General features: G+C 30.2%; 2 protein-coding genes and 1 long non-coding RNA gene across 10 annotated transcripts in view; 2 read left to right on the top strand and 1 right to left on the bottom strand.

Annotated features, from left to right (window-relative positions):
• The window catches only part of LOC105668843 (uncharacterized), a 42,899-nt gene extending 34,998 nt beyond the window's left edge, over positions 1-7,901 (bottom strand). For 3 of the 7 annotated variants that reach the window (XR_010890072.1, XM_012361466.2, XM_067354423.1), the window contains exons 1-19: positions 7,719-7,901; positions 7,515-7,588; positions 7,293-7,441; positions 7,007-7,095; positions 6,723-6,796; positions 6,566-6,648; positions 6,293-6,497; positions 5,765-6,166; positions 5,498-5,696; positions 5,233-5,406; positions 4,924-5,072; positions 4,718-4,819; positions 4,396-4,513; positions 4,067-4,199; positions 3,663-3,894; positions 3,305-3,514; positions 2,919-3,030; positions 2,656-2,851; positions 2,397-2,533 (exon numbers count right to left, since the gene is read on the bottom strand). Coding sequence is in view for 6 of the 7 variants with exons in the window: in XM_012361466.2 (XP_012216889.1) it covers positions 2,397-2,533; positions 2,656-2,851; positions 2,919-3,030; positions 3,305-3,514; positions 3,663-3,894; positions 4,067-4,199; positions 4,396-4,513; positions 4,718-4,819; positions 4,924-5,072; positions 5,233-5,406; positions 5,498-5,696; positions 5,765-6,166; positions 6,293-6,497; positions 6,566-6,648; positions 6,723-6,796; positions 7,007-7,095; positions 7,293-7,441; positions 7,515-7,588; positions 7,719-7,745 (2,865 nt within the window). In the remaining variant the exon portion in view is untranslated. Of the gene's footprint in view, positions 1-1,654; positions 2,076-2,396; positions 2,534-2,655; positions 2,852-2,918; positions 3,031-3,304; positions 3,515-3,662; positions 3,895-4,066; positions 4,200-4,395; positions 4,514-4,717; positions 4,820-4,923; positions 5,073-5,232; positions 5,407-5,497; positions 5,697-5,764; positions 6,167-6,292; positions 6,498-6,565; positions 6,649-6,722; positions 6,797-7,006; positions 7,107-7,283; positions 7,442-7,514; positions 7,589-7,718 lie in introns of those variants that run through there. The other 4 variants (XM_067354450.1, XM_067354438.1, XM_067354432.1 and 1 more) reach the window with 4 other exon arrangements.
• On the top strand, positions 93-4,709 carry LOC136999782 (uncharacterized). Its single transcript, XR_010890105.1, has 3 exons — positions 93-359; positions 3,375-3,528; positions 4,456-4,709. It is a non-coding gene; the product is annotated as an uncharacterized lncRNA (long non-coding RNA).
• Positions 7,902-8,043: 142 nt separating the features above from the next.
• On the top strand, positions 8,044-11,576 carry LOC105668840 (odorant receptor 9a-like). 2 transcript variants are annotated; one of them, XM_067354490.1, is made up of 9 exons: positions 8,044-8,800; positions 8,992-9,108; positions 9,310-9,427; positions 9,671-9,923; positions 10,045-10,167; positions 10,374-10,464; positions 10,705-10,841; positions 11,083-11,215; positions 11,388-11,576. In XM_067354490.1, the coding sequence occupies exons 1-9, from the start codon at positions 8,648-8,650 to the stop codon at positions 11,436-11,438; spliced, it is 1,176 nt and encodes a 391-aa protein (XP_067210591.1). In that variant the 5' UTR covers positions 8,044-8,647; the 3' UTR covers positions 11,439-11,576. The 2 variants fall into 2 exon arrangements, with proteins under 2 accessions (XP_067210591.1, XP_067210600.1); XM_067354499.1 differs by lacking the exon at positions 10,045-10,167.
• The last annotated feature ends 86 nt before the right edge of the window (positions 11,577-11,662 follow it).

Raw genomic sequence — 11,662 nt, 5'->3', positions numbered from 1 at the left:
ATATGCAAACGCAACCTCGTTTGCTAAATCTAATTACTGATGGACGAAAATCCTTTTGTGCTTTATACTTTATAATCTTTTATTAAATAAAAATCTGCAGATAACTGAAGGAAATAGATTCGTTGAAATTTCTTTCGAGATTTTTATCAAAAACAACAGCATATACGAGTTAATGATATGATACACACAATGAGAATCACGAATGTGTAAGGATAAACATATTCGTGGACAAAACCACTAAGATTTATGCGAGTGGACACATCAAAGCCGAAAACTATTTGTATGTATCTAATAAACGGATTACTTCTCATTGTCACGGTGACGTTCACAAGACGCTGACGTTAAAAAGCTTCAAAACGGTAAAATGAACAAAGTGATTTTGTAATGTTTATCATTCCTATATTATATCGATTAAATAATGTTTTGGTATTAAGTAGCGTTGAGATTTTACCATATCTGTGTACATTTTAATGCTATTTGAATTTTTGAAATTTATATTCCAATTATTACCAACAGAACAAAATATTCTGAATTACTTGTAGAATTTTGTACTTTTCTTTCGGTGCTCATCGACATCAATTCGACATAATTGTTTATGTGACAACTGTCATATATCATTTCAAATTAAGTGATATGAATATCATATTACTTTGTGTGTCAGAATAAGGTTTGACAAACTGTTATTAATAAGATCAGCGATAGAACTAGTTATTCCTTGTTAGAGAGTAAATATATTCTCCAATTTTGTGCACAATATTAATTATGACTCACAAGTGTTGCAAATGTACTATATAAAAGTACTCTATATTTATCATGTCATTAAATAATTAAATTTAATGTGTGTGGAATTTAACATAGAAGGTAACACAAACATTACTAATTGATACATTAAACGTTTCTAAGTGGTACATGATTTTGTCAACTGATATATATATATATATATTATAAATGCCTTATTTTTCCATTCGCACGTAACTGAGCACCATTTTGATTTCTCACTTACGATGAAACAAAAATCAATTTCTTTTATTATTTTGCATAAATTTAAAATATTCATATTCTTTAATTTCAAACAATCAAAGAAGTATTATAATAATGGCAATTTTAAACATAAGTAAAAAAAATTGTACTCTTAAATTTTTTAATTTTTAGGAGAAAAGGATCCATATAGTATCTCACAATGCATGTTATAATGCAAATGTTATGGACTATCATCTTTATGTTTTTAATGATCTAATAATCTTTTCGGTAATGACATGACTGTGTGTGTTGTGTGTGTTTACATGACAGATAAAAAAATTATCTGTTAATTATTTTCTTCATGTTACATATTTTGAACGCGAAACATAATATTTGTATCTTTGCTGAATTATTTCCTACGTTTCCATTTAAAATATCAATTTGTTAATTACTTTTTTTCTTTCAAAATAATTTACCAATACAAACTTTGAACATTAATAAACTTAATTTAATAAAAAAAATTTAATAAAAATACATGTTAATTATTTTGCAGCTTATTTTTGTAATATAAGAATATGAATTTTTTTATTATATTTTATATAATTTAAAATAAAGCACTTCAAGAAATTAAATTCTTATTAACACGTTCACAAAATTATATTTACGTTTCTGAAGAGAACGACATAACATTAAATTGTAAATACTTATTGATTTTTTCTCAAAAAGACAAAATAAGCAGATAGTTTTTTTAAGTTAACTAACTATTCAAAAACTTTGCCACATCATGGTATTTTCGAAGTTAACAGATCATACATGTAAATACATATAAATGATTTTTTACGCTAATCTAATTGGAATCATTAAAGTCTGCAAAAAATTGGCGCAGTTTGGAATGTATTTCCTTCAAGCGCCGTACATATTGATTGCTTAGTCACTTAGCTAACTCATATTTCATTTAAGTTTCAACCATTTACTTTAAGCTTTTACTGTTCTACTCAGCAATATGTATTGATGTCACCAGTCTGATTATTTATTAAAGGATCAAATTTGAGCAAACCGGCGTGCGATGATTTTCATGTGCGTCTCGATGTACCTTCGATAAACATCGCGTCGCACTTAATAATGAAAATAAACGTAAAGATTCTCATGTCAGATGTAAAGTACAAAATCAATCGTTACGTACAAAAAAATTATCATGGTGTAATCGTACAAACCATAATAAAAAAATCGCAATTATTTGATTTTTTGCTACAATACTTTGAGTATTTCAAATTTGAAAAAAGTTCAGATCATAAAGTTTTGATGATTTTACATAATGGTTTGCTAGGTCAAATAAAAAAAGTAAAAAAAATGCAAATTTTTATATCATTTTCAGTTCAGCCTAAACTATTAAAAACTAATATCAGTTTAATACAATTGTACTAAAACTTACTTACCGTTCTTATGTTGTTACTTCTGCTCATATTACTGAGACATTCTGTTAAGATTTCAGGTGGAATCATCATGCCCGATGGGGTTGCAACTTTTGATACGTATTTTTTTGGTGCTCTACTCTGCATTGCGCTGCATTGTTCTAAAAATAAACAAATGTGAGCAGAATTAACAACTTTGGTGCAATCAATTTCCAAATTATTATTATACTTTTGGGAAAAAACACTCATTTTAAAACTTAATAAAAATTATAATAATCTGTACCTGAAAAGTGCGAATCTACGTAATGATTTTGTTTATAATCCATATATGATCTTTCTTGCGGTGATAATGAGCAATCGTTAGGAGGAGAATTGGGAGGTGTTGGTTTTGCTCGTATCTTTCGTGTTTTCAAATCGGAAATGTTTGTTTTTTGATACTCCTCAAGATATAACAAAAACTCTCGATACGTAACATAGTTCTAAAGCAATAAATAAATGCGTTACATATTAAGAAAGAAATGTACTTATTAATAAAAGATAAATTACTTTGTCTTCTCCTGCCCAATTGCGATTAGTTGGTTCGCTGAGTCCAAGTAAATCGATCCAGTGATAGTAATCTTCCGTTTGATTACCATACCAATATTTTATGATAACAAATCTATTAAATTTAATATTACAGTTATAATTTGTTGATAATTTACTTCACACGTCTTGCATGTACACAAAGAAAGTTTTATATAAAACATTATTATATACGATAGTAACTGAACCACAAAAAAATTATAAAAATTTTTACTATGCTTTTCATGTGAAACATAGTAAAAAATTTCGGTCCGCGGTTACTGCTGTATATATATAGAAATTTTTGATATAAAATTCTCTCCGTGTATAAATCATTTGGTAGTTCTTAGAATTATAAATAAAATTCGTACGCAAGGCCATCGTCCACCATTTTTTGCACCTCGGGATAAGACATCAATTCCATAAATTCTGGATTTTCAGGGTTTCTTTTGACATCTACTAACTGCCATGGAGCTATAAGTCCAAATCTGACACATTTAAGCACTTCCAACATGTACTGCTTTCTTTCGTTCCAATCGTGCATCAACCATCGCACGGCAGACATCAAAATCTCCATTTCGCTGAAATGTGAAAGGTAGTTAAAAATTGTAAATTTTCTTAGAAAAAAAATGTTTAATAAATAAGATTTTAATTATCAATATTTTTAATAATTATTTAATAATTTAATTATATAATTTTCTTATACAACATGTTTTAATGCAATTGTACCTATTAACGCAAATGTAGTTAGATTTCAATAATAAGCACAATTCGTCCACTGACAATTCCAAAAAATCCTTTGTGCTAACAAGCATCAAGAAAAATTTCATAATTCTCGGCACCATCAGTTCCATTACAGCAGTGTTTCCGATCTTCTTTGCTTCCAAGTACAATAAAAAGGCAGTATCTTCGGAGAAAAGCTCGTCATTGTCAATAAACGCCCAGCATTGTTCTTCTAACTCTATAAAATACATATACACATATTTCTAATAAAAATACTTGTTAATACATTTTTAATATTTATTTTTATTTTTATTTTCATTTTGTTTAGACATCTGATATTTAATTAAATTTTTTTACGATAAAAATTTACTCTTTTTTTAAATAAAAATTTGTAATACACATAAGATAACCTTTGATCCCAAGATACTGCGCTGCCATGAAGATTTCCAAAATATTATCTCTTCGTAATAGTTGATAACTTTCACTGATAGGACTTATCATCCAGTCATAAATAATGGAAAAAGCCTTGGAAGTCACGCTACTCTATATTTGATGCAAATAATCATTTTTATTATCTTAGTAAATAGTACTATCTTTTACTATTCTACAAAGTTATTTTTATAAATTTTCTGAAGTTCAAAATAACCCTTTTTTTTTGTTAATTTTATAAGACAATTTTTGAAAGCAATGATTTTACACAATATAAAATCTAGTGTTTAAAATTTGTTTAGAATCTTACACCAGATAAGTTAATATCCTTATCATTTTTCTCATCGAAAAACGTGCTATAACTTTGCAGAACGAGAAGATGACAATAAAATGCATCTTGGTCAATTCGGACAACGCAGTCGGCATTCCTTGGTAAAACAAATAAAATTATTACTTGCTTTAATTTAATTTTTAACAAAGTGCATTACTGCATTAGTAAAACATAGTATGCTATTATACAAAAATACAACATAAAATCGGCGTTACTTATTCAATATCTATAACATATCTATAACATAATAAATAAAAAATGTATATTTAAAAGTTTTATATTTAAAAAATATTTTTCTTACTTGTAGTTTGTGATGCGCCTAGTTAATTCCTGATACAAGTCGGTCTTGTCTGGAAGAATTATATTATCCCAATTAATCGGTTGCTCGTTTGTGAATCCTAATCTGTTCAAAACAGAAAAGAAGAAATCATATTAAAAAATGAAAATTTGCCATAAAGTTATTATATGTTTTATAAGACTTATGATTAGCAAACTTAAAAAACTAACGAGGCGAGTGGCACTTCATTCATTGGAGGTAGTTGTTGGGACGTTGATTGCACCGGCTGTTTCTGTTCCATTTCTAATGAATGAAACTTTGTATTAGGTTGTATTCGCGATCTGTAATTTCCCTCAATATAAGGTAGCTTCTTCTGAGCCTATTGTATAGATCAAACAATAGTTAAATTATTTAAAACAATTACTCTTATATAATTAAAAATATTATTTGTCCATCAATGATTCGCTAAAGTTATAAATACTATATAAAAGAATAAAATTATTTTTAATAATTATACATTTAACTAAAAAAATTTTTACCTGCAATTGATCGATCGTCGATGGTGTAACGCCAGGTGGAAGATCGATATATCTCGTCTGATTCAAAGGGCCGGAAACAGTGACACCAGGTCGATTAAGCTCGGCTTTGATGTTGACTTTTGTGTGTCGCGGATCAGCAACCAGAACGCTAAATTTCTTCGATTCGAACACAACCTAAAACAACTATGCTACGTTTGTTTCGAAGTCGAGCACATTTCTGAAAGAACTTCACTGTAGAATTTGTCAGAGCAAGACTCTTTCTTACCTGATTCGGGATAATTTTCAGATTACCGCTGGGTGTAGCTTGAAAAGGAAATACACGATTCGTTTTGTCACCCTCGTTCACGCTGATAAATGCTGGATTAACACTCGTTCTCTTCGAATGCGTTTGTATATGTTGCATGGGAAAGTCTACGTTCGAACAAGGTGTTAATTGCTTTCGGTCTTTTGCGCTCTCCACTTGCCTGCAAAATTATTAAACTTCATTAGAATATTGTATCATTATTTATTCGGTTTATCGCAAATTATTTACTTTGGATGATGTTCCATATATTTTAAAGCAGCAATTTTAATCGGCGAGCATTGTTTCTTCCGAATTCTCTCTTCGTCGATGTGCTTTTGTGATATTTGGTTTGTCGTATTCTTGTTGATGTGATAAGTAATTGGCTTTTCTTGCGACTTGACAGAATTTTTGGAAGACTTGGCTATGTACCTCAATTTTTTACATCTGGCATCACTTTCTGTCTGCTTTTCAGGTGCAACCCAATGATGCTGCAACGGCGATGCAATTCCTTCCACTCGATTCGCGTGATAAATATTCACATTCAGAGAATGCTGCTGTCTCAATGTACGACGATATCTTCTGGAAGTAGTCTTTCGTCGACGTAGCGGATATCTCGGAGACAGAGTTTCCGGAGTTTCTATGATTTTTACCCTTTTTAAACATATTTTCCGCATGAAAATAATTTATATACTATAATGACGGTCAAATCGCTGTGTCACTCTTTTCATGCAATAATCCTTCCTCAAATTATTTCTGCACCAAGATTTACTCACTCACTTGTCAGATGATGCGGTGTTTGCAATTTCCGGTACGCGCGATGTTTCTACTACAGTTTGATCAGATTTCGAGAATCGCACGAAAGCTTTCGAAGAAGATGAAGGAGGAGTGCTAGACCTTCCGTGATAAAGCACGACGACGCTGCTTTTACTGTTGCCCGTTCGTGGCCGATGGAATGTTGCCGATCGGTCTACTTTAGAATCGACTAAAAAGTTCCAATTTGAAAATCTTTGAATTAATCTCTAAAAATTTTAGTTTTGTCGAATAACTTACGTTTCCTACTGTTCTGTCGAATGGCCCTTACGATTCTTGGTGTGCTACGTTCTTTTCTGTTGTCAGCACAATACATTAGATGCCTTAAACAAGATAATAAAACGATTTGCACTTTAAGGCAATCATAAACATATGATTTAGTTTTCGAAATAATTACCAAAGCTTTTCATTGGATTTACGACCAAATCTTTCACCTTCACTCAAGTGTTTCTCTTCAAAAGTTACTTGCGGCTAGAAAGCATTTGTTCACATGTTCATTGTTCAAAAATATATATATATATTTTTTTAATTCTCCAATGCCTCAATTAGATATTAAATTTGTGCTTATTCAAATTCTCTTTTTATGAATTAAATGTTGTTAAACACACAAAATAGTTTTGATAAATATAACTTAAATAGAAATGTTCTAAATCCACAATTCCGCTTTGTATTTTATTTTACCTCATGTCTTTTCAAACGAATATATGATGCAGAAGACCCAATATTTGAATTATGTTGTGGTGTGGCACCCTGGTCGGTCTCTCTGGTAACTAAAACGCGTCTTTACAAAGTAATGCGTGTATAAAAAACAAATCGCGGCAAATAGAAAAATTCATCTAACACTTTCTCAAAAATTATTCTAAGCAAAATTATATAGATATCAAACTGTAGAAATAGATAAGCATTCTTTCACCAAACATATTTCCATCTCGCATATTTGCATCTCATTAACACTTACATCACTTACGTAATTTTGTTTCTATTTGTCTGCTAAGAACTGGATGTTGACAGCAATAAAATGATTTCGCAGATAATTCAAGAAGATTTAATTTATTGTTCTCCACGTTTCTCGATGCCCGACGCGCAAGCCGCAATTCTCGACGAGATTGTGTCACTCTTGGAACATATATGATAACAATCATGCAGTTTCATCAAAATACAACTCAGTATTACCGAAATCTTGAATTACCTTGGATTTAGCAGATCAAGTTCCGATGAGAAACATGAATCGTCTTCGGCAGTTGTAGAAGTGTCAAACAGTCTCTGCAAGCCCAGTTGAAAAATTTCAACGAAAAAAATAAACACATAATATATTTAGCATACTTCTTGAAGACAAGATTCGAAAATTATATTGCAATTACATGCTACGTATGCATGTTACTCATACACTTACATCATAACGCGCAAAGTCTCTTTGCATGATATGCGTTACGTTTCGAAAGCAACTCGCGGTATTGGCATAACCACGCTTTTTCCTCACTTTTGTCACACACGTGGAATAAAAAAACGGTAAAAATATATATTATATAAATAGATGCTGTGACATTTAAAATGAACAGGACATTTGTAAAAGTGCGCGTGTCCAGAAAGAACATAGATACCTAACAGCCAACAGATGAATGCGATTAACAAGAGAACGTTTCATTTTACTAAAGCTGCGTTCCGAAATTCACTGCCAGTATTGAAAATCTATAGTTTACGTTACGTACATTGTAGATTTTCAGTGACAGTAAATTCAAAACGCAGTCTAAATTATTGAAATTCTACGCGATTCGAATATTCATGTTTTCTTGTTACAAATATAGTAACATAAACCATGTAGTTTTATAAAAATTATTTTGTACATTTCCGTTATTAATTATGTAATTTTTATATCTTACTTGTGTAAATTTACCGAACTTTTTTTACAGCGTACTGTTTCAGTAAGAAGAATAATAATTTAGGAATATCAAATAAACAAACAAACACGAGTTTCACAATAAGTAGCTATAAAGAGGATGGCGACATCACGCAGGACAATGAGAAATTGTCCCAGAGCGAAGCTTTCAACTCAAGAACATGAAGCCTGTGCTCGATAATATCTTTGATAATTGCCTCAACAAGCGATAGCTACTAATAAGCGAGTTATAAGCTATAATTGACAGCTACAAACGAGCAATTAAAATAATTTCGCGATGGTGCTGACAGAACGTTTACGGAACACTTACGGACAGACGGAATTATTAAAGACACTCATCTTTGCGTGGTGCACGCGAGTGGTGTCAATGATGAAAGTTTCCCGTTCTCTTTGAATACATTGCCGTATTACTTCATTCTATTGATATGTGCAAAATGCAGTTCTTCGATGGACGCAACTACCGAATCAATAAAATTCTCTTGTCGTGCATCGGTCAATGGCCATATCAAACGAACAGAAGTAGCAACGCAATTATTATCATTATAGTGTGTTTAGCTGGTACGCAATTTGTTGCCAAGGTATGACGACGCACATTTGAATGTTGTAAATTGAAAATATAAAATTATTTGTTAGTTGAAAATTTTATTGGTTTTTTTATATAAAATACTTGATACTTCGAGTAAATAATATTTATTTTGCATCATTCAGCAAAGACAATTTAAATGCTATAGATATATTTTATATTTATAATTGCACATCTTAAGCATAGGTATGTGGTTTGCTCTCCATTAAAGATATCGATCTGTTTATCGATTCTCTTTCACCGTTAGTAGTCGATATAGGCTGTGGAATAAAATTATTCACTTGCGTGTCGAAGGCAACGGAGGTATGTGGCGTTGCGTCATATTTAATATAATATTATTTATTAAATTGTTTTTAACAAATTTGCGCTTTACTACTCGCATGTAATTTTCTAATATTCATAAAATATACAAGAAGATAACTGTTACCTGACAATAATTACTTAAGCAATTGGCAGGCGCTTAAGAAAATTTGAGATTTCTTTATAAATAAAATTTAATTGTAGATCAGGGCACTTTTTAATCAAATACAGAGCGATTGGCAATTGCTAATGATGTCCCCACACATCAAAACTCTTGACAGTTACGCTCAAAATGGGCGGAAATTTACGATCATATACGCAAGTAAGCGTAATGATTTTATATATTAAAAAAAAGTTAAGAAAAAATTTCTACAAAAGTTCCTTAATCTGATGAGAAAATTATTTGCGAATGTATCTGATATATTCATTAAAGCAACATAACGTATGTCCTTTCATTACTGAATTTTATTTTCTATAATAAGAATGCAATTCGGCGATCTGAAATTATAACGCAGCTTAAAGAATAAATAATCAAAAATGAGTAAGAATATTTAAAACTATTTAGGTGCTTTTTATTCTGCGTTGCTATTATTTATGCTTGTACCATTACAACCATTGTTACTGGGATCCTCTTCAAATGACACAACACGACCGTTGTTACACCGAGTTGAGTATTATATCGATATGGACAAATATTATTTTCCAATCTTGGTTCATGGATATGTTACAGCCGTCGTATTGGTAAGCGTAGCCATTGCTGCAGACACAATGTACGTGATCATGGTGCAACATGTTTGCGGACTATTTACGATTATTGGGTAATAATTCTACAAATACTTTCATTAATCCTCTCAAAATGTATTGAAACAATTTATCATTTCCAACGTGTATTAATAAATAAAACAATCGAAATTTTAAGATTCGCATCGATTGCTTTAGGGAACAAGTGGAAAATATAACAAACAAAAATAGTTTAGAAATAAATCTTAATCTACCGATGAAAGATGATGAACCATATGAAAAGATTGTAAGAAGCATTCATGCGCATAAGAAAGCTCTAAGGTTCGCGCCATAACATAGGAAACATTATAGTCAATCATATTATTTCGTATTGTTCGTAAAAATCTTGTGTGTGTGTGTGCATGTCTCTTTCATATTAAAATTAATTATATTATATTTAATCCCTAACCAATAATGTAAAAAAGTTGATTAATAAATAAATTTTAATTTATATATTTTTATATAAAATTCGTGTATGTTAATGGAAGGTTCGCCAATCTCATCGAAGCTGCCTTTAGCCAGATGTTCCTTATGCTAGCAGGTTTCAATATGCTTATCATGAGTATGACAGGCGCAACGGTATGTTCATTTTATCCATCTTATAATAATAATGCTATATTAATTATCACGTAGATAAATAACAAATTAATAATATTCGTATGATTCCAATATCCGAATTAATAAATGTTTTGCGCTCTGATATCCGCGCTGTAACTTTTAGTTTTTAACTTATAGCTTTTCTTCTGTTAATATTTTAAACAGTGTAATCATAAAACCATGATTTTGCGATTAAATTAATTCATTAATTGTCCTATTTAGGCGGTGACAAATATGGATAAACCTGAAGAATTTTTAAGGCAAATAACATTTGCTTGCGCATTGTTAGTGCATCTATTTTTCGAGAGTTTTCAAGCGCAGCGGCTAATCGACCATAGCGCACATATTCATACCAGTTTGTATGCATAAATTTTTATATTATATTAAAATATTGTAAAATATATTCGTTAAAAAAGAAATTGCAACAGAATGGCATAAAAATTTTGTAAGCTTGATTTGTTCATATTCAATAAAACGGATCATGTTCTTTTTTTCAATTTGAAACTGAATATAAAAAAAAAAAATTTTGTTGAATTAAAAATTAATTTTTTTAAACATACTCTAAAGACATCATCTAAAATATGGCTTTTTTTCTTACAGAATAAATACAGCGTGGTATCAAACTTCATTTCGAACAAGAAAAATCTTAATCTTTATGATAATGAAAACGCGAGAACCTTGCGTATTAACAGCAGGGAAAATGTTTGTTATATCCATGGATACTTTTTCTACGGTAAGATGTTTAATAAAAACTATTCATTAAAGAAAATAACATTAGTAATTGTATAATTTTCGAAAAAAGTAAAATTACGAAAAATATATAAATATTTATATTGACAACTTGCATCAAAATTGCTATCATTCGCATATTACTATAATTTTAATACCATTTATTCTTTTTCAAGATTGTACGCACATCAGTATCGTATTTTACGATGTTGCGATCCGTGCAATAATTAATTTAATTTATGTTGCTACTTCGTAATTTGATACCGTCGATTAAATATTTTTTGAAAGACAATGGCGAATTAAACACAGGCTTGCTTATTTCTAGATACATTTATGTAAAAAAAGAAAAAAAAATAGAAATTTAAAAATAAATTGAATTATTGATTAAATAATTATTTTTTGACAACCTCTCTGTTAAGAAAATTGTAAAGGATGCAACAAACGAGATCCA

Source organism: Linepithema humile, chromosome 1 (assembly GCF_040581485.1).
Source record: "Linepithema humile isolate Giens D197 chromosome 1, Lhum_UNIL_v1.0, whole genome shotgun sequence".
In the NCBI taxonomy this organism is placed as follows: Eukaryota; Metazoa; Arthropoda; class Insecta; order Hymenoptera; family Formicidae; genus Linepithema; species Linepithema humile.
The sequence above is the reverse complement of the archived record's forward strand: the minus strand, read 5'-3'. Positions and strand labels throughout refer to the sequence as shown.

Coding starts and splice junctions, on each gene's coding strand:
- LOC105668840 (XM_067354490.1), top strand. CDS start 8,648: ATGTGCAAAATGCAGTTCTTCGATGGACGCAACTACCGAATCAATAAA. Junction 9,924..10,044: donor GGACTATTTACGATTATTGG/GTAATAATTCTA, acceptor CGATTGCTTTAG/GGAACAAGTGGAAAATATAA. Junction 10,465..10,704: donor TGAGTATGACAGGCGCAACG/GTATGTTCATTT, acceptor TGTCCTATTTAG/GCGGTGACAAATATGGATAA.